This window comes from Cetorhinus maximus, chromosome 2 (assembly GCF_964194155.1).
Source record: "Cetorhinus maximus chromosome 2, sCetMax3.hap1.1, whole genome shotgun sequence".
NCBI lineage: Eukaryota > Metazoa > Chordata > Chondrichthyes > Lamniformes > Cetorhinidae > Cetorhinus > Cetorhinus maximus.
In genome coordinates, this window is record NC_135880.1 from 37,912,121 (window position 1) to 37,936,663 (window position 24,543).

Below are 24,543 nucleotides of genomic sequence, written 5' to 3' on the forward strand. Positions count from 1 at the left end.
TTGATAACTCGAAAGAATAAAGAGCTACTTACTGAAACTGTGTTGTGGTTATGTAAGAAGGTGAAATAAAAACAAAATGTTTTCATTCCAGATTTCCAGCATCTGCAGTATTTTGCTTTTATGTTAGGTGTATGCTTGTAATGTTTCACTCCGTCAATAAATGTAAGATGAGATTGATTTCTGTATCATCCTTCACCAGCCAGTTTTCTGGAATAGAATACCCAGGATGTTGATGGTCAGAAACTCAGTGACAGTAATGCTTTTAATGTGAAGGGGAGATGGTTAGACTCACTTTTGTTGGAGATGGTGCGAATGTTACTTGCCACTTAGCAGTCTAATCCTGAATGTTGTCCAGAATATGCATGTAGGTACAGACAGCTTTATTATCTGAGGAGTTGTGAATGGAGCTGAACACTGCAATCATCAGCGAATAAGCCCCTCTTCTGACATTTTGGAGGGAGGGTCCTTGGTGAAGCTGTTGAAGATAGTTGGGCCTATGACACTCCCCTGAGGAACAGTGATATCTTGGGGCTAGATGACTGGCCTTCAACAGACACAACCATCTTCCTTTGCGCTAGGTATAACTCCAACTGGTGGAGAGTTTTCCCCTGATTCCCATTAACTTCAATTTTACTAAGACTCCCTACTGCCTCGACGTCAAGGGCAGTTACTGAGGGGAGATGGTGATGTAGTGGTAATGTCACTGGGCTAGTAATCCAGAGGTGCAGGCCAATCCCCTGAGAACATGGGTTCAAATCCCACCACAGCAGCTGGTGGAATTTCAATTCAATTAATAAAATCTGGAATTGATAGTCTCAGTAATGGTCACCATGAAACTATCATCAATTATTGTAAAAGCCCATCTGGTTCACTTGTGCCGTTCAGCGAAGGAAATCTGCCACTCTTACCTGGCCTGGCCTACATGGGATTCCAGACCCACAGCAGTATGGTTGACTCTTAACTGCCCTCTGAAATGGCTTAGCAGGCCACTCAGTTCAAGGGTAATTAAGGATGGGCAAGAGATGCTGGCATTGCCAGTGATGCGCACATCCCATGAAAGAATAAATAAAAAATAACCCTCATCACAACTCTGCAGTTGAGGTTTTTTGTCCATGTTTGTAGCAATGCTGTAATTGATCCAGGTGGTCCTTGTAGAGCCTACACTTGAGCATCACTGAGTAAGCGTTACTTGATAGCATTCACGTTACAAACATATGAACTAGGAGCAGGAGTAGGCCTCTCGAGCCTGCTCTTCTGCCATTTAATAAGATCATGGCTGATCTGATTGTAACCTCAACTCCACATTCCCATCTACCCTTGTAACCTTTCGCCCCTCTGCTTATCAAGAATCTATCTACCTCTGCCTTAAAAACATTCAAAGACTCTGCTTCCACCATCTTTTGAGGATGAGAGTTCCAAAGACTCTGAACCCCTGAGAGAAAAAATTCTCCTCATCTGTGTCTTAAATGGGCGACCCCTTATTTTTAAACAGTGGCCCCTAGTTCTAGATTATCCATCAAGAGCAAACATCCTCTTCACATCCACCTTGTCAAGACCCCTCAGGATTTTATATGTTTCAATCAAGTCACCTCTTACTCTTCTAAACTCCAGCGGATACAAGCCTAGCCTATCTAACCTTTCCTCATAAGACATCCTGCCCATTCCAGGGCATCTGACATCTGCCATCGCTTTGCTAATGATTGAGAGTAGATGGTATAATAAAGGCAAAATACTGCGGATGCTGGAAATCCGAAACAACAAATGCTGGAAAAGCTCAACAGGTCTAAAAGCATCTGTGGAGAGAAAGACAGAGTTAACGTTTTGAGTCCGTATGACTTCTTCAGAGCTAAAGAGAAGTAAAAATGTGGTGAAATTTATACTGTTTAAGGGAGTGGAGCAGGTGAAGCTGGATCGAAGGCCAGCAATAGGTGGAGGAAAAGGAGAGATTGCCGAAGATGTCATGAAGAAAAGGCCAAAGGGGTGTTAATGGCAGTGGTACTGGCTAAAGGAGGTGCTGGTGGTGACATTAAGGATAGAAAGCAGAATGTGATAATAGCTGGTTAAGGGTAAGCACTCTGGAAAGAACAACATGAACAAGTGACAGATGGCCCTATTGGGGGTGGGGTGTGAGGAGGGGATGGTGATGGGAAAAAAGATCAAAAATAGGATAAAAGGTGGGGTGGGGATAAAACAATGAATAAAAATGAAAATAAATAAAAATAAAAATTAGTAGATAAAAAATTAAAATTAAAAATGAATATTGAAAAAAGGGGGTAAAAAAGGGGTGAGGATGGAGGAGAGTGTTCATGGTCTGAAGTTGTTGAACTCAATGTTAAGTCCGGAAGGCTGTAAAATGCCTAATCGGAAGATGAGGTGCTGTTCCTCCAGTTTGCATTGGCCTTCACTGGAACATTGCAGTAGGCCAAGGGTGGACATGAGGGCATGAGGGCAGGATGTGGTGTTGAAATGGCAAGCGACAGGAAGGTCTGGATCATGCTTGCGGACGGACCGAAGGTGTTCCGCAAAGCGGTCACCCAGTCTGCGTTTGGTGTCTCCAGTGTAGTGGAGACCACATTGGGAGCAACGAATGCAGTAGACCAAATTAAAGAAGGTGCAAGTGAAGCGCTGCTTCACCTGAAAGGAGTGTTTGGACCATTGGATGGTGAGGAGGGGGGAGGTAAAGGGGCAGGTGTTGCACCTCCTGCGATTGCATGGGAAGGTGCCGTGGGAGGGGGATGAGGTGTAGAGGGTGATGGAGGAGTGGACCAGGGTGTCCCAGAGAGAATAGTCCCTGTGGAATGCCGACGGGGGTGAAGGGAAGATTTGTTTGGTGGTGGCATCATGCTGGAGTTGGCGGAAATGGCTGAGGATGATCCTTTGAATGCAGAGGCTGGTGGGGTGAAAAGTGAGGACAAGGGGGACCCTATCATGGTTCTGGGGGTGGGGGTGGGGGAGGAAGGTGTGAGGGCAGAGGCGTGGGGGATGGGTCAGACACAGTTGAGGGCCCTGCCACAGTGGGCGGGAAACTACTGATAGGGCAGTAATTGACCAGATTGGCTTTGACCTTTTTGTAGACAGGATATATTTAGGCAATTGCCCACTTTATCGGATGCCAGTGTACTGGAATGGCTTGGTTAGAGGTATGGCTTAACAGTTTTTTGTTATCACATGGAGTGAATCGAGTTAGCTGAAAAGTGGCAGCTGTGATGGTGGGGGTCCCTTGAGGAAGCTGGGATGGATCATCCACTCAGCACTTTTGGTTAAAGATGCTTGCAAATGTTTCAACCTTTGCTGGGCTCCACCATCTTTGAGGGTGGTGATGTCCCAAGAGCCACATCTTCCCATTAGTTGTTTAATTGTCCATCACCATTCTCAACTATTTGTGGCTGGACTGCAGAGCTTTGGTATGATCTATTTATCGTGGGGTCACTTAGCTCTGTCCATAGCATGCTGTTCCTGTATGTATGTAGTCCTGTGTTGCAGCTTCTCCAGGTTGGCACCTTGTTTTTAGGTATGTCTGATGCTGCTTCTACACCCCCATTGAACCAGGGTTGATTCCCTGGCTTGATGGTAATGATTGTGTGAGGGATATGCTGGGCCATGAAGCTGCAGATTGTGGTTGAATACAGTTCTGCTGCTGCTCATAGCCCACAGAAACTGATGGGTGCCAAGTTTTGAGCTGCTAGAACCATTCTGAATCTATCCCATTTAGTATTGTGCTAGTGTCTCACAACTGCTGTGATGGTGGGGGTCTCAGGAGGATGGTGTACTCAGAGTAAAGACAGAGCTTTTTCTGTACAAGGACTAGGCAGTGGTCACTCCTACCAATGCTGTTGTGGATACAAGCATCTACGAGAAGATGGTTACTGAATGCGGTTATTTCTCTGCCTCTTAATTCAAAAATATGAGCTTGATGTGCTGTAAAGAAAGCCTTGCTTTTTATTTTTTGAGTATATTTTCTGTGTATGTTGAGAGTAACGATTTATATCAGAAAACAATTTTTAAACAAATGAGGATCTTTGGTTTACTCGACTAAATATGAAATGCACAACATTCAAATGTGACTTAATTTGTGGTTGTGGCGCTTCATTTGAATTATCTAGTTATCTTTAACATTTAATGAATTTACCACACATTCCAGAATAAAGTTACAATAAGATGCATTTTATTATTCAAATTGTTTGAGGAACATGCACTTTAAACAAAAATTAATCAGTAGATTTTTCATAGCAAGCATGAGCCATTGCAATTTATATTCATTTTGGAAAATTGCAATTAAAGTACTTTCTAAAATAAGTACAAATTCAGATATTTTGTGAAGTATAATTTTAATGGAAGTGTAAATGGTATGGGAATTTAGTCTATTAAAGTATGCTTGCTTGGATAAGGTCTCTGAATCTATAATAAATGCAAGATTAGGGAAAAATAGATGATACCAGCTGTTTCTAAATATCCTAGTTCCCTAGTATAATCTGGTTACCACAAACATAAATTTTAGAGAAATTGGACCAAAACTATTCTAGTGCATTTACTCATTATCATTTGTATATAAAATTGGCTTCAGTATGTCTTTTAACCCTATTGACATGTCTTGAAAGTAATTTTGTTTGTTGTGTATAACATAATTGACATTTTTTTGGAAATTAAATGTCATTTATTGATCTGTAAATATTTAGTGCATTACATTTTTGATTGAGAAGGAAGGAAAGATCAGGTTAACACCTGCAGTTTGGGTATAATTTTTTTAATTTGATAAAAATCAAACCCTAAAAATGGGTGGATTGGAGTTAAATGATATTTTGACCATATCTCTTTCACTAAAAATCTAAACTGGCATTTTATTTGTTTTTGTATTAGCAGATTGCCTACAAGAAGCACAAACTACATCCTCTTTTAATATTTATACGTGTTCAATGAAAAGCCTAAATGACTCCCTCCTGCCTCACCAAAGAAATTGGGACCAATTATAGCATTTTACTGCCGCTCTAGTTGATATTGGCTACCTTGGCAATGGTCAAGACACCACATTAACGTGATAGGGAAGCTATGTCACCATCTTACATTGGTGTAAAGCAGTTTTTGTGTGGTACTAATGCAAGGTGAACATTATAATTGCACTGAAGTCATTTTGATTTGTTTTTTTTTCTAGTGGTGTGAGACCTTCAGGTAGAGAGAGCTTTTACAGCTTCAGCTTTTCATCAATTACAGTACAATTGGAACTGACGCAAAGCTCAATTTTTAAACTTTGAGGTGTTGAACTATGCTTAGCATTCAAGTTGATAATTGTAACAAAATCTCATATCCCTGATGAGTCATTTCTAATTTCAATGTTTAAGTCCACCATCTTTGCTTAATTAGTGCTGTTAGTATAGTTACAGTATGTGTTCTCATTGAAGAGGGTAGCTAACCAAAAGTCACTTTCAACATCTCACCAGCATAATTGCAAAAAATTATGTTCATAGCATATATGACATTTTTACCCCATTCCTACTCAACAGAAACTTTTAATCTATGAAAATGTGGAAGGTTTTGTTGAATTATCCAGATGAATTTCAAATTTTCTTGGAAAGATTTCTGAACTGGGAGTGTTGAAACAGGCATGAATTTTCTTGGCGTAATTTAACTATTGAAATGCATTGAACCAGATTTTGCCGTAGCAAGGCATCTAACGGTTTTTGCCATTACTTAGACTTGCTCTTGTATACTCAAACTCAAGTTGCTGACAGTGCAAGCTGATAATGCTGCAGACGGAAATGGGGCATCTGGGACCTGAGTGAACAAGGGGGTATTTCCTTAACTAATGGTTGGAAGTGATTGACGTTTATTCCATTGACAAAATGGTAGTTAGGCTTGTAATTGCTCGATTAAAACATCTGTGGCGGATTTAGTTTGTATACACCATGCAAGTACAGCAACTTTCTGACATTCAATGCATGTCAATGGTGAGGCAGACAGCAAAATGCAGTTATTACAAAACTAGTGGCAAAGTGGTGGGACATGGACTGCAACCTTTGGCCTTTGACATTTAACCATGCATCTGCCTCTTGCATAAAGTTGCTGTGCAATTACGCATAAATAACGATGAGCACCATTAACATTACAATTATTTTGATAGAAAAACGCTGGCCTCTTAAATTGTATCTATAGTTAATTGATATTTTTCACTTTTTCTTCTCTGTTTTTCCCATTACTTTAAAGCTGAATTTAGAAACTTAACCCCTATCCTTTTAGCAACCTCAGACTTCGTAGTGAGTCATTGATTAATGTGCGGATGCTGAAAGAAACTCTGATATTGCAGTAGTAAAGCCACTCGGATGGCAAGAATAGCTTTATCTCACTAATGATCCAATGCTGTTTAAGAACACATCTATCAATAGAATATTTTAAATTTTGCCAGCTTTGTCTTCTCCTTTCCCTCACTCACTTTCCTTTTTGTCCTCACTAGTTATCATCTCTTTTCCTGAAGTAGCCATTCTTCATGTTTCAGCCTTGCTGTAGGGGTTGCTAAATAACAGTGGAAGTAGGGCCCTGGTTAATTGGTGGACTATGGCCAATTGAAGCAATCCTGACTGAAATCAAATAGTTCATTACAGCCTTGAGAAAAGCCTATGGTTTCTTGGATCAGTTATGTGCTGAGTAGACTTGTTCAGCTGCCATTAGGGAAGACTTTTTTTACTTTATTTCTAACTAATTCCTATTCTCTTCTATTTTTTCACATTATATAAATACTTCAGCTAGCTTATGTCCTCTGCCAACAGGGTCACCAGGTACATTTCAGAGCTGGGACCTACATTCTAAAACTTGGCATGTAGATAGCTGAACGCTAGTTCCACAAGCATGTTTTACACCCAGATGAGAATGATGAGAATGATGCCCATTTCAATATTTGTTGAAATTTCAGGCATCATAAGTAATCTTGTTAGTGGCCACAGTATTTCCACAACAAGGATATTCAGTAGCGGTGGTCCCCATCCAAACAGAAGTCACTTAATTCAAAACTCTTGCAGAACCTGTATAAAGATCAGCATTGCAATCTTTTTCCAGTGTCTAATTACATCAAATAAATATCAACCATTTTTATGCTCAGTGAAAGCCACTCCAGCTATAGTCTATGCTGTCAACTTCATCTAAATAATGATGGCTGGTCAAAGGTCACTAAAATTATAGGTGTTTTATAATATGGAACCCCAAAGCAGCTACAGCTCAAAGTACAGAGTTGGAATTAAGCATGAGTTGCCAAAGGAGCTAGTGTTTTACATTATTGTTTAATACTATCTTTTAAGTGTAAATGTTTTATAGTATTTGTATTAATCTCAGTTAGCTGTAGTACTTAGTAAAAGATTAGCAAATAAAATTAATATATATGCAAAAATGAAAATATTCTATTTTGTATTCTTCCTGCTCTAGGAAAGCGAGAAAGAATTGGAAGACACTGAGGAATACAAGGAAGCCCAGGCCACAATAGGATCAATCAATCTAGAAGCCTAGAACCTATTTCTTAATTATAATGTTTTGTTATAAATACTTGCACTGTGTCCATTCCATTTCCCTCACAATTTCAGTTTTAGGCATTATGACCCTGTTATTATTATGCTTGGGATCTATCTATGAACCCTGTGTAATCTGAGTTCTCTTACATTGCACAACAGATTGTGTACCCAAATGAATTTTGTGCCACATCATGGTGAAATAATGAAACATTAAATAAATGTACCTGCTGACAATGAATTGTCTTATTTTGTGTGTGTATCTGACGTTAAAATGTCTATTGCTAAGAGATCTGTTCCGTTTTAACTTGATGGATAAAGTGAGTGTATATTTTGTACTGGGAAATACAACTAAGTTGTATTTCAGCAGCTGCTACATCATTGGCCAAGCATGCTGGCAATATTTCTCTACAAAACAACTTATCCAGGAACTGAGGCAGCCCACAACTGCTTTATTGTCTGTTTTCAGGCGATTTGATTTGTACCACTTATATGGTGGTTTCACTTTGACTTCATATTAAGTCCGGTCGCAGTCTGACTGCAGCCAGTATGTGTTAAGTAGCCTTGCACTTCTTATGCTACACCCAGTAGTACACAGCTCAACTCTAGCCTGATGCAAAGCCGCCATTCTCAAAATGCCCAGGTATTCCAGTCACTTGCTTAGGAACTCTGCCTTCTCGCAAGATTAAAAATCGTCTTTTCAGCATGGTGTATTGCATATTTGTCCAAGCAGGCGTGCACACTGTCCCCTTTTCACAGAGTGTAACCTGTTACAAGGACCACTGATACTGTACCTTGGGTCTGTTGGCTTTGTGCTGCACTGTACAGATACTAATTTTTTGTAATATGGCAGCCAGCACCTGTAGATGTACAGACCCATGTCATCAAAATTTGAGATTTTTTTTTTACTATTGTCAGTTTAAAAGACTCCAGACTCTCTACATGACTCACAGGCAAACATGCAGTATGTAAGGCTATGTGCCTCATGAATATAATAATCTCAAATGAATTTTCTAAATATTGGATGGCCACATTAGGAAGGAGGTAGGCCACACAACCTATTGAAGTATTAAACTTCCCATCATGCTTAAATATATATTGTAATGATAATCCATAATTAATTATACTAAGCAAGCGGTGAAGATAGAATTTGGAGAGTAATTTAAATAAACGTCCATATGCTCAAGTAAAATCAACTACAACTCACTCAGAAATAATCCTATTTCACAGCATAGCATATTCTCTAGTTACACAATAGTCATTCTATATTTAACAGTCTAATAACACTCTGTGCCATGAAATTTATCACACTGCATGACGGAAAGATCAGCTAGTTTCTGTTTCTTCCTCTTCTGGCTGTCTGCACCAGTTGCCATGTGCTGCATAAGTGCTGTATTCAACTTATTTTCAAAGGAGTTTGAGCCAGCTTTACACAGTTAAAGCAGCAAGACAATTTTGTACAAGTTTCTTGACTCATTTCTGAAAGCAGTGTTGGGGTCCTGCTAATTTAATGTTGAGAATTATAAGATAGCCATTGACGCCTGAGGCAAGTCATCGATATCTCCTGTAACATGGCGTTTTTAATAAAAATCCTTATTGTTAGTGTTGGATAAGTTATTATTTATTGCATGCCTTAGAAGTTTTTTCATAACTTTTTTTTAACTGGTGCAAGAAGTGAACATTCTCGGTTTGTTCAAAATGTTGGTGAGGATGGCATAACTATATCAGAACAGTGATGGAAAGCAGTGTTCCAAGGGATAAAACCCAGAATAGAACTACAAAAGTTACAGAACTCCGATCACAAAACATATATCCCAGTTACATAAGGTGGTGTTTTAACAAATACCAATTTACTTCAATTCCTTTTAAAAGTTGTGTTTTTTGGTCCTGTATTTGTTTCCTGACCTTTCATTGCATCCAAGAATTACTGTCACTTTCACCTGAATGCCAACTTATGTGTTAAGTTTTTTTCGGTATATTAATAATTGTGTTAAAACAGCCCAAAAGTGGCAGTATGATGCTGGATTTACACCGTACATTTAATGTTGGTGCGAAGTGATTTCAGCTTCATACTGACACTATACTTTCCCTATAACCTGAGCCAGAGACTTGTCTGCCTCCGAAGAGAAGCGGAAGGAGAAACACTGGATACAGGCAGTGGTTGGCAAAGCGCTCGGTCTGACTTTAAATGTTTAAATGCACAGATTCTTCCTCAACATTTGCAAATAAAATGTTTCACCGCTGGGAGAAAAAGGATGTATTCGGACAGAAATGGGATAAAATTCTAGTCAAGTGTGTTTCCTAGCTTATAGTCGAGCAGTACAGATGTGTAAATGCGCCCTATAATTCACGAAGGGCCAGCGACGTCAGGAAAACAGGCAGGTATGAGACCCCGCAAGGACGCTCTCTGGCACAGTTTCATAGAATGCAGTATAACTCCTGTCTTAGCATCACATTTGACCTAGTTAATTTCTGTCCCTTTTTGGGTTGTGCCGGCGGACATTCTCGTTTGATTGAAAGTAGAAACTTTTTTTTCAAACTGTAGCAATGATATGGACTAATGAACCTGATATTTTTACAAGAGTGTTGTGAATGCATGACAATCTTTGCAGGGTTAGGTATGAAACTATCCACAATTTTAAGCATTCCTTTAATTATTTTAGTTCTGCCTTCATACTGGCGTGTAAAATAAACTATTTAAAATCATTGCCGTCCACGCCTGGCCTTTTAACAACCACTCTGATTTCAATGCCCTTCTTGTCCCAACCCCCCCCCACCTTAAACCAGCTTATATTTCACCCCTTTCCTATTTTTACTTAGTTCTGTTGAAGGGTCATGAGGACTCGAAACGTCAACTGTGCTCTTCTCCACCGATGCTGCCAGACCTGCTGAGTTTTTCCAGGTATTTTTGTTTTTGTTTTTGTTTTGACTCTGATTTCAATGTTCCTGTTAATCACGTTGCGAAAGGAAAGTGTGATATTGGGCGGCTGTCTGCATTTCTTGGTTTGAAGTACATTTTGGGAAGGGCAAACTCTGTTTGAAGTACAGTAATGTACTGATGAAAATGCCAACTATATGTATTCAAGGAACAATTCCAATAAAATAAGTTGTTAAATAAATTATGGAAACAATGACTGATGGTTAGCAGTCGGTGGTCTGCCGCCACGTGGTATCCTGCAACACCTGGATTTTAAAATTTCCACCCTTAGATTCAGATCCCCTCATAGCCTCGCCACTCTGCCCATACCAGGTTTCCTGAGCCTCTCTATCCTTTAATGCGCCCCTTAAAATCTACTCTTTGAGCAAGATTTTTGGTCACCTGTCCTAATATATCTGTATGTGGCTCTGTGTCAGATTGTGTTTGATAGTGCTCCGGTGAAGGAGCTTGGGACGTTTGGCTATGTTAAATGTGTTGTATAAACGCAAGTTGATGAGGTGCGTGTCTCCCAATGGCGTGCACGGCTATTGGATTAAACGGGAGGCTTGGAAACAAGACTTTGGCACGAGCCGCCTTTGGTGACCTGCGAATTCTGACCAAGGAGAAATGTACAATAGCCCTGCAAAATCATAAGGCGCATTCGATCCCCCATCCAAAGCACGGACACAAATAGAACCAAACCAAATTCTTGGGCCAGAGCCAGGAAGTGGGTCACTTGGACAATTGCAAGCAAATTAGGTCAGTCCCTGCAAATCAATAGCAGAGCAAACCCTGAAGGCAAAATGTTCAGACCAGCAAAATTCAATTTAAGGAGTGCCAGAGATTGTACAGGTTGGTTGTATCAAGAGTTTACCCAAGACCCGTATACACAGCCTGCAGTGACACGAAGTTAATCCCAGAGGCGTCTACTGGTGAATTCCCGAGTTTGGGAAATCTGAGAAGCGTTTGGCTTAAACCCCCTTTAACATAGTCTACAACATCACATCGAGTGCACTGTTTCTCAAATTGGAATGTCTTTTGTTCTTCCTTTGCCCGGCTACCTCACTAAACGCGGAATTTAAAAAAAAACCAGATTAAAAAAAAGCCTCCTGTTCTGCCTAGTCCACAAACCCAGCCTCATTACCAGCGTTTAATGAGACCCCCGTACTCCGTGACATGCAGCCGCTCCATCTCATTAACGAAATCGCTCTTCAATGCTGATTATTTTATTTGGAGCCATAATTATATTTCTTTTGGCTGAATCACGATTTAATAGAGCACACGTTCGGGGGCACAGCGCCCCTTAATTGAAGGCTGCTGCGAAGATTTAGCGACAGTTGGATGCGGGGCGGGGCGGAGGTTTAGAGAGTCTGATCCGGCAAAGCGACTGCCTTCCAGCCCCGCTCCATTCTCCTGGCCTCGACAATGAAAAAAAAAACATCCACACAAACAACTTATTACTTCTAATTCATGAACTGTCTGCGCTCTCACAAAATCACCTGCACGAAACAAGAATCTAATTTGTTAACCTGGCATTTCTGTAGATGGAAGATCGATTTTCTCTTTAGAATTCTCTAATTGAGTGAATATAGACGCCCGAATTAGCTCAGTTGGAAAAAAGTCAACAAAAATCATCCTTGTAAAATAAGCCATATTACCTCTGGAATAGCCAAATAATAAACGAACGCGGATCGAAAGGTCCCTGATTGAATGACAGTCATATTCTGGAACTAACTGGGTTTTAAAAAGCAGAGCTGGGCACGGTGTTAGAATACTAACTAACCGAGCTGAGAATTGCTGGAATTACATTTGTTTTCTTGTGATATTATTAAAAGTCTATCCTCATCTCCAGAGTGCGTGAAAATATCTACTTTCCACTCAGATACACCGCATTAACTTGTTCGAGGCGAATTTGTTTGTTTGTCTATTTTTATTTATTTGGGGGAAAAGATTGATGTGTTCTTATTATCAGTATCTTGTTAAGAAACAAATGGAGGGAGAAAGGACGCTGCCGGCGCTTTTTAAGTTCCTGCCTAATTAAAGCGTTTAAAAAAATATATTCAAATATATATATAATTTTAAAAAAGGATTTAAAATTCTGGTCGTTTTAAGTTTGCTTCTCTGCGGGTGTTTATTCTCCTAGTTTTGCATAAAATAAATAAAAGTCCCCAATCACTGGCTTGTTTTATATAACTGAATGACACAGAAAGGCTTTGCTCTAATTTGCCGGCGAATTAAAATTGATTCCTCTCATCAGGCAAGAAAATAAGAAAATGTGCGATCGTTAATTATTGCAGTGGACTCTTCATTTCAAACGCCAGGGGTCGGAATAAGCATTTTTTTTAAAAAAAAACAACAAACGTGGAATCAAACCAGGCGAATAGGCAAAGCAGATGAAGAAATAGCTAAATATCTGACTGAATGCATGGACGATTTCTGGAACTCTTACAACAGTTTATAATCCGTTTATTAGTGTGAATTATTTGCAGGGCCATTTATCAGCAAGACATAACGAATACGTTTATTCAGCCAGGAAATATATATAGCACACGGTTATACGACGGTCAACATATTTCTGCTGAAGCCCTTTTATTTCTAGGACTTTTTCTTCCAATTGCATTTGACCAATAACATTTCTAAATCAATTGTTTCCTAAGTGCATGACCAAAATTTGAAGGTTTGCTGCTCATTTATGTTTTACAAGAAGGTATAATATTTACAATTAATTATGTCTTGTATCGCTTTGCAGGCTTTACGCCTTTCTAAGTGGAGTTGGTTGGAATTTTCAGACTTCTAGATTTGGGGAGTTAAGTACTAAAGATAACCCAGAGTAGGGGCAGCAGTTTACAATTGTAAACACACCTGTTCTTGTGTTTTTTGACAAATCCTGTTTCTCGTCATCCGACAGGGGCAGAAGAAAATGGAAATGTTTATAAAAACAAGAAAATTAATAATTCCAAATATCTAGTTTCCTCATCTAAAATGTAAAAAAACGACTACAAGAGTTAATGTTCTGCGCCGCCCTAGTTTGCCTCCTAACCGCGTTGTGTTTGTGTAAAATTGAATCTTTGTGTTCCATAGAAACAAACTCAATAAATAAATTATATTACGAGCGACCAATATGTTTCCAGGCAGCTATTTCACCGCTGCCTTTGGTGCGAGTAACAATCTGAAATCTATTTAAAATGTACCGATCGCCACCATAAATAACCCCCCTTTTCTCCGGTTTTTTTTTTGAGTTCGATCCTGAAAAACATTTTTACTTCTCTCCGGTGCCTGAGTAAAATGTTGCTTCAGGAAACGTTAACAGGCCCCCAGAACGCTGTCAATTCTTGGAGGATGAGCATGTAGCAATGTATACTGAACAAGCCTCCGCAAAAGTACACCCATTCGGTAAGTTTTGTCTCCTTTCTACCCGCCTCAGCTTCTGCCCGAACATTATTTGCTTAGAGTCCATTTTTCATATACAGTCGCAGCCCTGTGCTTCTTTTAACTGCCGCTCCCTATCTCCAGCAGAAGTAACTGGGCGCAACTATAAAATCCACTCAAAGCTTTTGATATTAATTTCTGCTCGTGGTCTGCCGAGTTCGCCTGGAGCTCAGATGAGCTGGAATCCAGCGGAAAATGGAATAAAAAGAAACAGATCATTAGCACCGGATTATTCCTTTAGTTGGGATTTATTTCAGTTTGTCCCGTCCTCTATGCCCGAAGGCGTTTTTAAACTATAGGAACACTATATATCACTTTATATCTTCATATAAACTTTATCTCCCAGCCAACGTTAATTATCCCACTTTCTGTGTTTATTGCCCCTACATTTTGCCCTCTCCATTCGACGCATCTTGATCAAAGTACCCCATCACCTGCCCCCTGCACTCCACCTCACCCCGCTCCCCCCACTTTTCAAACCCTTTCTCGTTGGACCTAGCAGGAAGTGTACAAATCTGCACAAGTATTGCTCTGTTTGTGCCGACGTGAGGCTCTGCAGCGGTGTAAGAAGTCATATAAATGCAGCATGTTATCAATCACTCGGCTGCCATTACCAGCCGGCAGTAAACAGCGAATAATAAAACCAATGATCTCTCTATAACACAAAATATACTTAACTGTAGCGCTAAGTCGATACATTTTAATACCCATGTACCATCTCAATTTGAACAGAAAGGGCGAATAGAAAAGTAAATACACAGGTAATAATCAAAACGCTGTTACAGAATCAAAACAAGACGCACATTTCTAACATTCTATTCCATTAACGACGTTTTCACAATGCAACGATAAGAATACTTTTAACCAGGGTCTGTCCAACACCTGAGTCCTTCTCTTCAATGAGGATGCAGCTGTCGGCTTTGCAGAATTGAACTCCATGGGTCTTTTTTTTTGCAGTTCTGGCTTCTGGTAATGGTGTTGTTTTTCTCTCTCTCTAATAGTAGGTTGCTCTTCTTTTCCCAGGTTCCAGTTCACCTTGGTTTTCTAACATTATTGACGTATATACATACACACCAAGAGTTCGGAGTCCATCCCAAATGAACTGAACGGAGCAGCGAGCAAACTCAAGTCTGGAGCCTCGGGATAGAAGCCTGTGTGTCTGGCCGAGATCAGGATTGAAACGCTCTGCTGTGGATGCTATCGACACTCACATTCATTCTGAAGACTGACGTGTCTAAAAGCAGAATTGAATAAATCTAGCCAAGTTGCAAAGTAAAGAACAAAAATGCACAATCTGCGCCTCGCCGCCTCCTTTGTCTGCTCCTCACTATAAAGAGCGTTTTAAAAGCTCACTCTTGCACCTGCTTTTAGGGGTTTCTAATGTTTGGTGAGAGTCATTAAATTGCTGCACAATTAGCCTTTTGTACCTTATTTTAACCGACTTTATATAACACCAGTTTTGTACTTTTATTACCACTTAATAAATTCTCTTAATTGCATCAATTTTGTTTTAAAAAATCAATCACAATCGAGATGAATTGTATCAATGAAGTACATCAGTCTCAATTCTGCCTTATTACCCATCTTAAGCATTGTTTGCTTGTGTTAAGCCGAATGTTTTAGGAGATACGATCTCTCCAGTGCAAATACTATTTGAATGGACTGGTTCCTACACCCATTACATCCGCACTGTAATCTGCTCGCTATTTCCACTGATATCATTCACAACAGCAGATTCTTTCAGTTGACAGCCAAGTCTAAACCAGTAGCAAATTAGTACACATTTATACTGATTTTATTTTAATAATCGTAATAAAAGCTTATAGATTTGGCACTAATTAGATAAATGCCTAATGATCTTGAAAATTAGTCTGGTTTGAAATATATTACTAACAGAAACTTTGTTGTTGACTGATTTTGGAAATCAGAAGATTAGGAACGGATGACTTCACGTGTTTTTACAGTTCTGCAAACTGTTCAAGCGGTGATAAAATTGTTAAAATCCTTACTATTGATTATTTCTCGATTTCCCCCTCCCCAAACACATGGGGCTTAATTTTGTGCCTCGTGCATAAGTTTTCAGACATATTCCCAGGCTCGAATATTTGCGAAGTGTTTAATTGCAAACCTGTCGTGAGGACCTGGGCCTTTCTTGTGGGAAATAATTGTGATCGTGCACCCAGGAACGGGGGTACATGTTGCAAATGAGGTAGAGGAAAACAAAATAAAAAAACCTCTTGTGAAACACATTATACTTGAAAAAAGTTGAATTCCCCCAACCGAATTTGTTCTTAAAAAAGTATAAGTTTAAACAGTATAACATCGCGGGGGAAACAATTCCAGCCTTTTAATGGGTGTGTAGGTCCGATGTTATAAAATTGCGTTAACATCAATATTTAAACTCCGAATCATAATAGATCACATTAAGGCATTGGAAAGGGAAGTGAGCAGATAAGGTATAGTCAGATAAATATAATTCCTGTAATATTGGCTTTATTATGTTTGGTTTGTATCTATTATCCAAATTAGAACAGGTCATTTAAAGGCATAATATTTGACGTTGAAAGCTAATAAATCAGATTTAGAAAGCAGAAATAGAATTGTAAATGTTCCGAGTGGCTTCTGAGTGGTTGGGGAGAGCTGCCTTGAGGCATGCGTAATGGAGTCTCACTTTGCGTTGACATTTACAGCGGTGAGTTTTGATTGGCCGTGATTTGGAGCTGCTCATGGGCTCATTCAACTGTTAAGCACCACCCCGTCCCTCTAAAGGAGATTATAATGCAAGAGACCCCCTTTTACAACAAACAGAAATTTGTAGTTTTTTTTTTGTATTTTTTAAAAAACCTCTCCGGTTTTTAGGGGCAATCTCACCCTGGAGCGGTGCGCCATGCTCTCACACGCCGACCTCCTGGACGCTCGCCTGGGTGAGTGTTTGCGTAAAAGTCCGTTCCAAACCGAAAAATACATCCCTCTCTCTAGGAACGAATCACCGGGGGCTGCTGGATAGCAGCTTCCACTCACAGGCTCCTCGTTATTCCGCTTTAATGCAGCGAAAATTAGTTAATTCTATCTAAAAGTAATTATTTTAGTTTCAAATTACTGCAATAATTTGATTTAGAATCAATCTAATAGAATTGTGCTTGTTATCTGAGTTAGGAAAATCTATCACTGATCTCAACAACTGGTAGAAAGTTTTTTTTTTCCTCTGCTTTTTCTGCTTCTCTCCTTTTTTTTGGGGGGATTACTAACTGATTTGTACTTGTTTGCTTTTCTTTATCAGGAATGAAAGATGCGGCGGCCGAATTGCTCGGGCACCGGGAGGCGGTGAAGTGCCGGATGGGGCCCGGGGGCTCTGATGCGGGCCACCCAGGCGACTGCCCTCCGGGCTCAGACACGGTGGAAGGTGCGACCCTCCTTCCGGGCGAAAGCATCACATCGGCCGGATCGAACCCGGGAGGAGGAGGAGGCGGCGGCGGCGGCTCGGCGAGCGGCAAGGACTCGGACAAACAGCAGCAGCAGCAGCAACAGCAGCAGCAACAGAGCCAACAGAAACAGAAGAGGCACCGGACCCGCTTCACCCCGGCTCAGCTCAACGAACTGGAGAGGAGCTTCGCCAAAACCCACTATCCTGACATCTTCATGAGAGAGGAGCTGGCTTTGCGGATCGGCCTCACCGAGTCCAGAGTGCAGGTATGAAAATGCGACCACATCTCCCACAAGCGATCCCTTTTGGGGTGGAGGGGGCAGTGGGGAGAGCGGGGGGGAAGGGGGGAAGTTGGGGGAGGGGGGGGGGGTGGGGAACAAGGCGGGGGCAACCCCATTTCCAAAAGGGAAAATTACGCATGAAGTTACTTCCTTAAGGTCAACCCTTAAGGTTTTCTTTAACGAGGTTGCATCAAATTCTGAAAGGGCGGAGGCAAATGTGAAGAGACTTTGAAAGTATTTAATGTGTGTTTGAGCGCTACAAATTCTGTATGCAGCTGGGGAATAAAGGCACCTTTTTAAACTCCACTATTTAACAGTATTCGAATGTTCTTTTCTGATGCACAATATATCGTTTTTAACTTATTTTTATTTTTGTAACTGCATTAAGTGAACATATTAATCTCTCGTTTGTCACATTTCCTTAATTTTGCTTTGGGTCGAGGAACATGCAGACTTTTAGAGATTAAAAGATTCAGAGCTTAAAAGACATGAAATACAGCGACTGCTGAAAAGTACAGGGTTCGATAAAATGAGTAAAATGATAAGTTTTCGTGCGGTCACGAGAACAGACCAGGAGAAATGACAGCAGAATTTGACAAGGGTTCGGATAATTAACAACCCGTCATCAAGTCAGTATGAAGACTGGCTCCTGAAAGATAGAAATGGAAAGGCACCCGGTGTCTGAACAAACACAGCATCAGATATAGGGGGGGTGGGGGGGACCTTTCGTCCAGTTTCCATATATTCTAAACGGCGTCCTTAATAATCTGAAACCGAAGGGAACTAGTTTAATATACTCCCTGTGTGTCTATGTTGAGGTGTGAAATCAGTGAAGTTGTCCTTCAGAATGTGCCTGTTACTACAACAAATATATATATATATTTTTAAAAAGGGAAAACTTATTTTTAAACCACGCAAGATCTTGATTGAATGAACAATTGGAACACACTTGTCTAAACTTCGATCTCTGGTAGCTTGCCTTTATGTAGCGGTCATAATATATTTCCTTTGCAATACCATTGTCAGGAGCGGAATTTAAATATTCAAACTTTGATGACCAATCACAAATGACATGAAATATTAAACGTTGGGAGGTAAAGGATTGGTGTAAACGTGGAAATGTAAAATCTAACTGACACCGCATAAAGTTAAAATTTAAGTTCTCGAAACGTAACACTTGTGAAGAGATATTTTAGAATTGGGGTGAACGATAATTATGTAGTTAATGGAAATTTCTTATTAAATTGTCGGCCGGTAGCTTTATAACATAAAATACAGGGTTCCAGTTCATAACTGGAATTCAGCATTTTCATCAGCTTCTCAATATGCAGCGGCTTCTCGTTCCGACCTTAGGATCTGTGGCTGTGTTGTTAAGAATTGCAAGTGTACACAATATCCTGCGCCTTTTAAAGTAACGCAAGCCAATGAAACTAATTTCCCGTACGCTTGTGAACGGTGACTGCAGAAGGAACTTTTAATTTTTTTTTGAAACGCAGAGACTGGTGTGAGATTTCCGGGTTCTGCCGTAAGGCTTGATCAGTAAATCACCCGGAGCGGCTATCTGTAATTACAACTGACATTGGCCATTACAACTGCTGGTCAATGATTTAAAATGATAGCAATTATAATCTGATGATAAAGCAGATAATGGAAAGTATAAAGAATTACATTTTAGATGTGTGCACCGAGAAGGCAACTAAAAAGCACGGTGCACTATTAATATACAAGGTAAATAAACGCGACTTGAAAGTTCTGGAGTCTCTCATTCTGCGAAGAGACGATTGCACGCCAAATCTTAGCAGAATTCTCACCTTTTAATTCCAAATCTGTACAAGTACACAAAGTCCTGAGAAAAAGGACTACAATCGAAACAACACAGTCAGAAATCAAAAATATTCAACATTCCGAACAAAAGGAACGGATTCGAGTTTCAGCAGCACTTTGGTACATATTGAAATGGTTTATTTCTGGATTGAACCTCTTTTTTGAATTCAGTTCCACAATTTAGGATTTTAATAATGTTAAATATAACAGCATTGTATTAAACAGGAATAAGCAAATTTGATATGTTGACATAAATAGAAACAGGTCGAATGTACTGGCTTTATAAATGAATCCGTGGGCTATTTTAGACATAGTGTCTTCAATATTTTACGGTTAGAACTCACGTCTAAAATAGCGTTAAAAATATCACAGCTTTTCCAATAAACTTGACGTAAAGCGGCTCACGCCTCCAGAGTTGGAAGTTCCCAATAACAAATTATGGGGCCCTGTCCATACTGAACAGAGTGCAATTTTTACCAGATACCACGCAAATAAAGTCAGGATGACGGAGTTTTGCTCATGTGTTGTTCAGTCTTCAGTGTTAAATTAATTCCCAATAGCTGTGTAAGGGATGTCAAATTATAACATTGGCCGTGAACTTATATTTAAGTTTAAACATTAAGTAAAGGGACGCCAGTGAGTGATCACAATATGTTTAGACAACTATGTACGGCGAGATTATCACATCTAATTTCCGAATTTGGTCAGCCTCTTCTATCGATAGTGATCATGTGCATTCATTTATGGAGGAAAACATTTCGCTTTCACATTTTGACCGAATTTACACAAAACGTGGACACATCATTAATGTTCAATTCTGTTGCAGGGAATGTTAAAATATTTTCTTTGTACTTATTGCCAACGCGAGGCAGTTCTTCGTTTTTTTGGTGAATGTTATGCGCGGTCTTGTTTAAACTGTATAAAAGGTCATCTCCTTTGGTTTCATCTAACGTGTTAGTGTTTTTCTTAATGTTTGCCATGAAGTGCGTTCCTGTCATTTCCCACAAAGGAGACATTATCTAAAGTTTATTCAATTTCCACACACAACACATTATAACATAAATCATTTTTCTTTCCAGGAACCCGCTGAACAAAAACGTGATACAACCTCAGTCCCTCTCCTTCACACACACACACAATATATATCTATAGTTTAACTCTACACTATTTCTAAATCACTATAAACGAAAAGACCGTTTATTATAAGTTTACATTCCTGCCTCACGAATATCAAAATTTATTTACTTAAAATATTTCACACCAACTGGCAGCCCGTTTCTGAATCATCTGTTGTCTGAAATGTTTTATTAAATGGCAATGTGAAAATAATGCAAATTATGCAATAAAATACAATATAATCAGCATAATCATTAGTCTCCAGCATGTATTAATTAGCTTCCAATACTTTATTTACATAAAACCCACATCAGTGAAATAACCGCTGCACAGTGATCCTTGAGATCTCATCTTTTCGTCCTAATTAGGTGTTTTAATTCTCACGATAACCTGCCTTTCTATATTGTAGATATGCAATGCCCCGCCACCTGCCACATCTTAATAGGCGACAAGTTGAAAGTATTTTCTAGTTTTCTAATGGAATGAGAAATTGCATTTTCTCTAACACTATCAAAGTGTAATGAATTTCGCCGGGATTTCACGGCTGACTGGCCAGAATGAATCTGTGCTCTGAGCACATGAGAGCTTCAGACTCCACACAAAATCTCCGCATTAATCATCGCAAATATTACAATGAAATCTTCATAAACCCAACAGTTTCCTGGAAAATTTAACATTCCAAACACTGTATTTTCTAAAAGCCACTTCACAGCCGTTAAGACATTGTGCCATTTATTGTTTTTTTTTATAAATGGAGGTTAAAATACAAGAAAAGATATGAGCCCTTTATGTTAAAAAATGAAACCCTGGACAGGCAGATTGTAGTATTTGCGCTTAGAATGTCTGTATTTTGGTTGGTGTCAGTCCATTCTTTACACAAACTACCCTTCCTAACTATAAAGATTTGATTGTAATACAAATATCTATTTATTTCTCAGACTTCAATATCGTTTGATTTATCCATGAATTCTACTGTTAGTTTCGTCCTCGGTAAAACTTGATATTGGCTAAAACATGTCGACCCTTCTTTCAACACTGTTTACATTATTGTGATAAATAACTGCATTATCTGTTCGATTCTTGGTTCTAAATTATTTCGCAGCTTTTTGCAAAATTAGCATGAATTAATCTTGCATCATTTGTACGGTTCATTTTCTTGCCCATCTCGCATTCCTTATTAGATGAAATAATTCTTTTTCTAAATCAAGATATAGCTAGGTCGTATTTCAATTCCAGAAGCAATGTCTCGCCTCGTTGAATGCGCAGGATTTTCTAGCGGTTTAGATGTGATGATTTAAAGCACTCCCTTTTCTTTAAAAAAACCCCCCTGTTGTTTTTAAACGCCGTTTCTTTCGGTTCAGTTTCTTAACACTCGTTGCAATAATTTTCAATATTGAATGCATTCCTCTTAGTTGAATGTCGCCCTTAATGTTGGAAAGTTAACTTTAGTCTTTCTCAAAGGCACTATATTACAAACTATTCCCACGCGTTGAATTGCTCCAGGGCGTGTTCAACACCTAAACATAGGTAAACTCTCTGACTCGTGGCTCTTTCTGGGTAGAAGTTGCAAGATGGGTGACAGCGTTCTATTTCGAAATGTTTTTTTTAAAAAAGATATTAATTTATCTCATCCTGTGTTAATTGTGTATCTATCTGTGCTGGAGTGGAGCTCCATGTACTAGCGGAAGATCAATTAATTACAAGGCAACTTGCGAAAGTTCTAAAAGTGCGCATACTAGATAGTGAAGGACCCTCCTTGTTCTTCAACGAGCTTTTCAACCCTTCCAATATAAACTGAGGCGATTACCTCCCGCCTCCAGAACAAGGGTTTTTTTTTCAATGTGGTGGAATTAATTTGCCCTACCTTAAGTGTTTAACTGCCTAATTGTGTCTTTAAAACATTTTTAAAACCACAATTCTTATTTCCCCAGTTGTACTAGATCCAATGCTTCTTTCTCACGAGGCAGTTGAATTATGTTTGCGGCAGGTGTTCTCTCGCCCTCCCCTTCACAAAGTCAATAGGAGATGAATCTTTTCTTCTCCTCTGGACACAGAGACATACTTTTAGCTCTAAGGTATTTTCATAATTTGGCTTAATCGATGCAATTGGGCATTATACCGCTCGCTTGCGTGGGTGAAAGTGAAGGGTGCAGCGTTTTGGTTAGGGTCAGTCAAAAATGGAGCTCCCACCACCAGCCACCCCACCCCTACTCCACCCCCGCCCCACCCCACCCCAGTCTGGATTTTCATGATTCCTGTAAAACGAATGAAAAATGTTCAACCTCCCTCATCAGGGCTTTCTGGGATCACCCCATAATCCGATTATGTGAAGAGGGTATTCCCTAATCTGTACTGTGGATCCAACCCAGGTTTGTTTCCCAGGGTCTGCTATTCACAGCCCCTCTCTCTCTCTCTCTCGCTCCCGGGTGCTTCAGGTATAGTCTTCAGGACGGTCATGTCTCTCACTCACGTTGTACAACTCTTGTATCATTTCTGTCTCATGGCAATCCCCCTCTTTGCTCTCCTTTTCAGGTTTGGTTTCAGAACAGACGCGCCAAGTGGAAGAAGCGGAAGAAGACCACCAATGTGTTCCGAGCTCCTGGGACGCTACTGCCCACGCCAGGCCTGCCCCAGTTCCCGGGCGCCAGCATGGGCGACGGCCTTTGCTCTTTCCACGCCAACGACACCCGCTGGGCCACGGCGGGCGTGGGGGTCTCGCAGCTGCAGCTGCCCCCGGCCCTGGGCAGGCAACAGGCCATGGCTCAGTCCCTGTCCCAGTGCAGCCTCGGGGGGCCGCCCAACTCCATGGGGCTCTCCAACAGCCTCGCCAGCGCCAACGGCGGGGGCTTGCAGTCCCACCTTTACCAGCCCACTTTCCCTGGCATGGTGCCCGCCTCTCTGGCCGGCCCCGGCAACGTGACGAGCGGCTCGCCGCAGCTCTGCAGCTCCCCGGACAGCGACGTGTGGCGAGGGACCAGCATCGCCTCCCTGCGCCGTAAAGCACTCGAGCACACAGTCTCCATGAGCTTCACTTAATGCAGCTCCCCCCACCCCTTCTCTCCAGCACAGCAACCAGGGAGTCGACTCAGGGTTTGAAATGCATCCTTCACTACCCACACGCAAATAGGAGGTGGGAGGGAGAGGGAGGGTGGTTGGTCAAACTCTTTAAAATATTAATATGTAAAGAACACACTAGAGGCACCAGGGACAAAGCGAACACCATATGGACTCAACTTCAAGAACTCCTATCAGTGGCGGTGATCTGGAACTCTGAGCTGCCTCATCTTTCTGAATCACATTTCCAGACCACTGGACTTGACCTGTTGCAATAACACGTGAAATCACACAAAGAAAGAGCTCTGACCAACTTTAGGCGAACTTATTTATTTGCTTTGAATTTCTGCACAGTTGTATTCTCAATATATCTCATTAATAGGTCATGACCCGGGTAGTCTTCACAAACCCCAACCCCCCACCCCAATCTTCTTACATCTCGAGGCTGATGGATCCTTACACCATTTCCTCACTCTCACCCGAGGCATAGGAGCAGGAGTAGACCATTCGGCCCTTCGAGCCCCGTCCCGCTACTCAATTGGCTGATCGGTATCTCAACTCCATTCGCCCACCTTAGTTCCATATCCCTGAAAAATCTTACTCAACAAAATAAAATCGACCTCATGTTTGAAAATTTCGGTTGACCGACAGGCAAGACCCTATACAAAGAGGCTGGGCGGTCCATGGCAAATATATCTGTGATGTTGGCCCTTACGGTGTCGCCTCTGTATCTTTAACAATTGGCTCAACAAAATACGTTTTGGTTTGCAAGGCAATGTAGAGATCACACTGAAACATACTTTAGTCTTGCACTACAGCGGCCACGATAATTCGAGTGGGTAATGTAAGAACGCGTATTGACTAATAGTATTTTCTCAATGCACTATGTTCAAGCCTTGGGGAGGCTTGTTTCTCCTTGGTCGTAGCTCATGATTTGGGTGATTTTCTTTTTTTTTTAATGCTTGTATAAAAAGAAATATTCTTCAGTCAAAAAAATGCCACTTGCACAGC

The 24,543-nt window shown here is 40.5% G+C and overlaps 2 protein-coding genes across 3 annotated transcripts in view; both read left to right on the forward strand.

Annotated features, from left to right (window-relative positions):
* Positions 1-7,728, forward strand: part of tbca (tubulin cofactor a) — an 83,750-nt gene extending 76,022 nt beyond the window's left edge. Inside the window, exon 4 of the mRNA XM_078563412.1 lies at positions 7,408-7,728. Within this exon, the coding sequence (XP_078419538.1) occupies positions 7,408-7,488 (81 nt within the window). The 3' untranslated portion in view covers positions 7,489-7,728. The remainder of the gene's footprint in view (positions 1-7,407) is intronic.
* Positions 7,729-16,720: 8,992 nt separating this feature from the next.
* On the forward strand, positions 16,721-23,514 carry otpa (orthopedia homeobox a). 2 transcript variants are annotated; one of them, XM_078557639.1, is made up of 3 exons: positions 16,721-16,790; positions 17,099-17,523; positions 23,011-23,514. In XM_078557639.1, the coding sequence occupies exons 1-3, from the start codon at positions 16,721-16,723 to the stop codon at positions 23,512-23,514; spliced, it is 999 nt and encodes a 332-aa protein (XP_078413765.1). The 2 variants fall into 2 exon arrangements, with proteins under 2 accessions (XP_078413765.1, XP_078413770.1); XM_078557644.1 differs by having other exon boundaries at positions 16,721-16,757; positions 17,114-17,523.
* The last annotated feature ends 1,029 nt before the right edge of the window (positions 23,515-24,543 follow it).

What these genes read in the sequence shown, in the direction of transcription:
- otpa (XM_078557639.1), top strand. Translation starts at nt 16,721, where the DNA reads ATGCTCTCACACGCCGACCTCCTGGACGCTCGCCTGGGTGAGTGTTTG. An exon ending in TAAAAGTCCGTTCCAAACCG is followed by an intron (nt 16,791 to 17,098) that starts AAAAATACATCC and finishes TTGTACTTGTTT; the next exon opens with GCTTTTCTTTATCAGGAATG. An exon ending in TCACCGAGTCCAGAGTGCAG is followed by an intron (nt 17,524 to 23,010) that starts GTATGAAAATGC and finishes TCTCCTTTTCAG; the next exon opens with GTTTGGTTTCAGAACAGACG.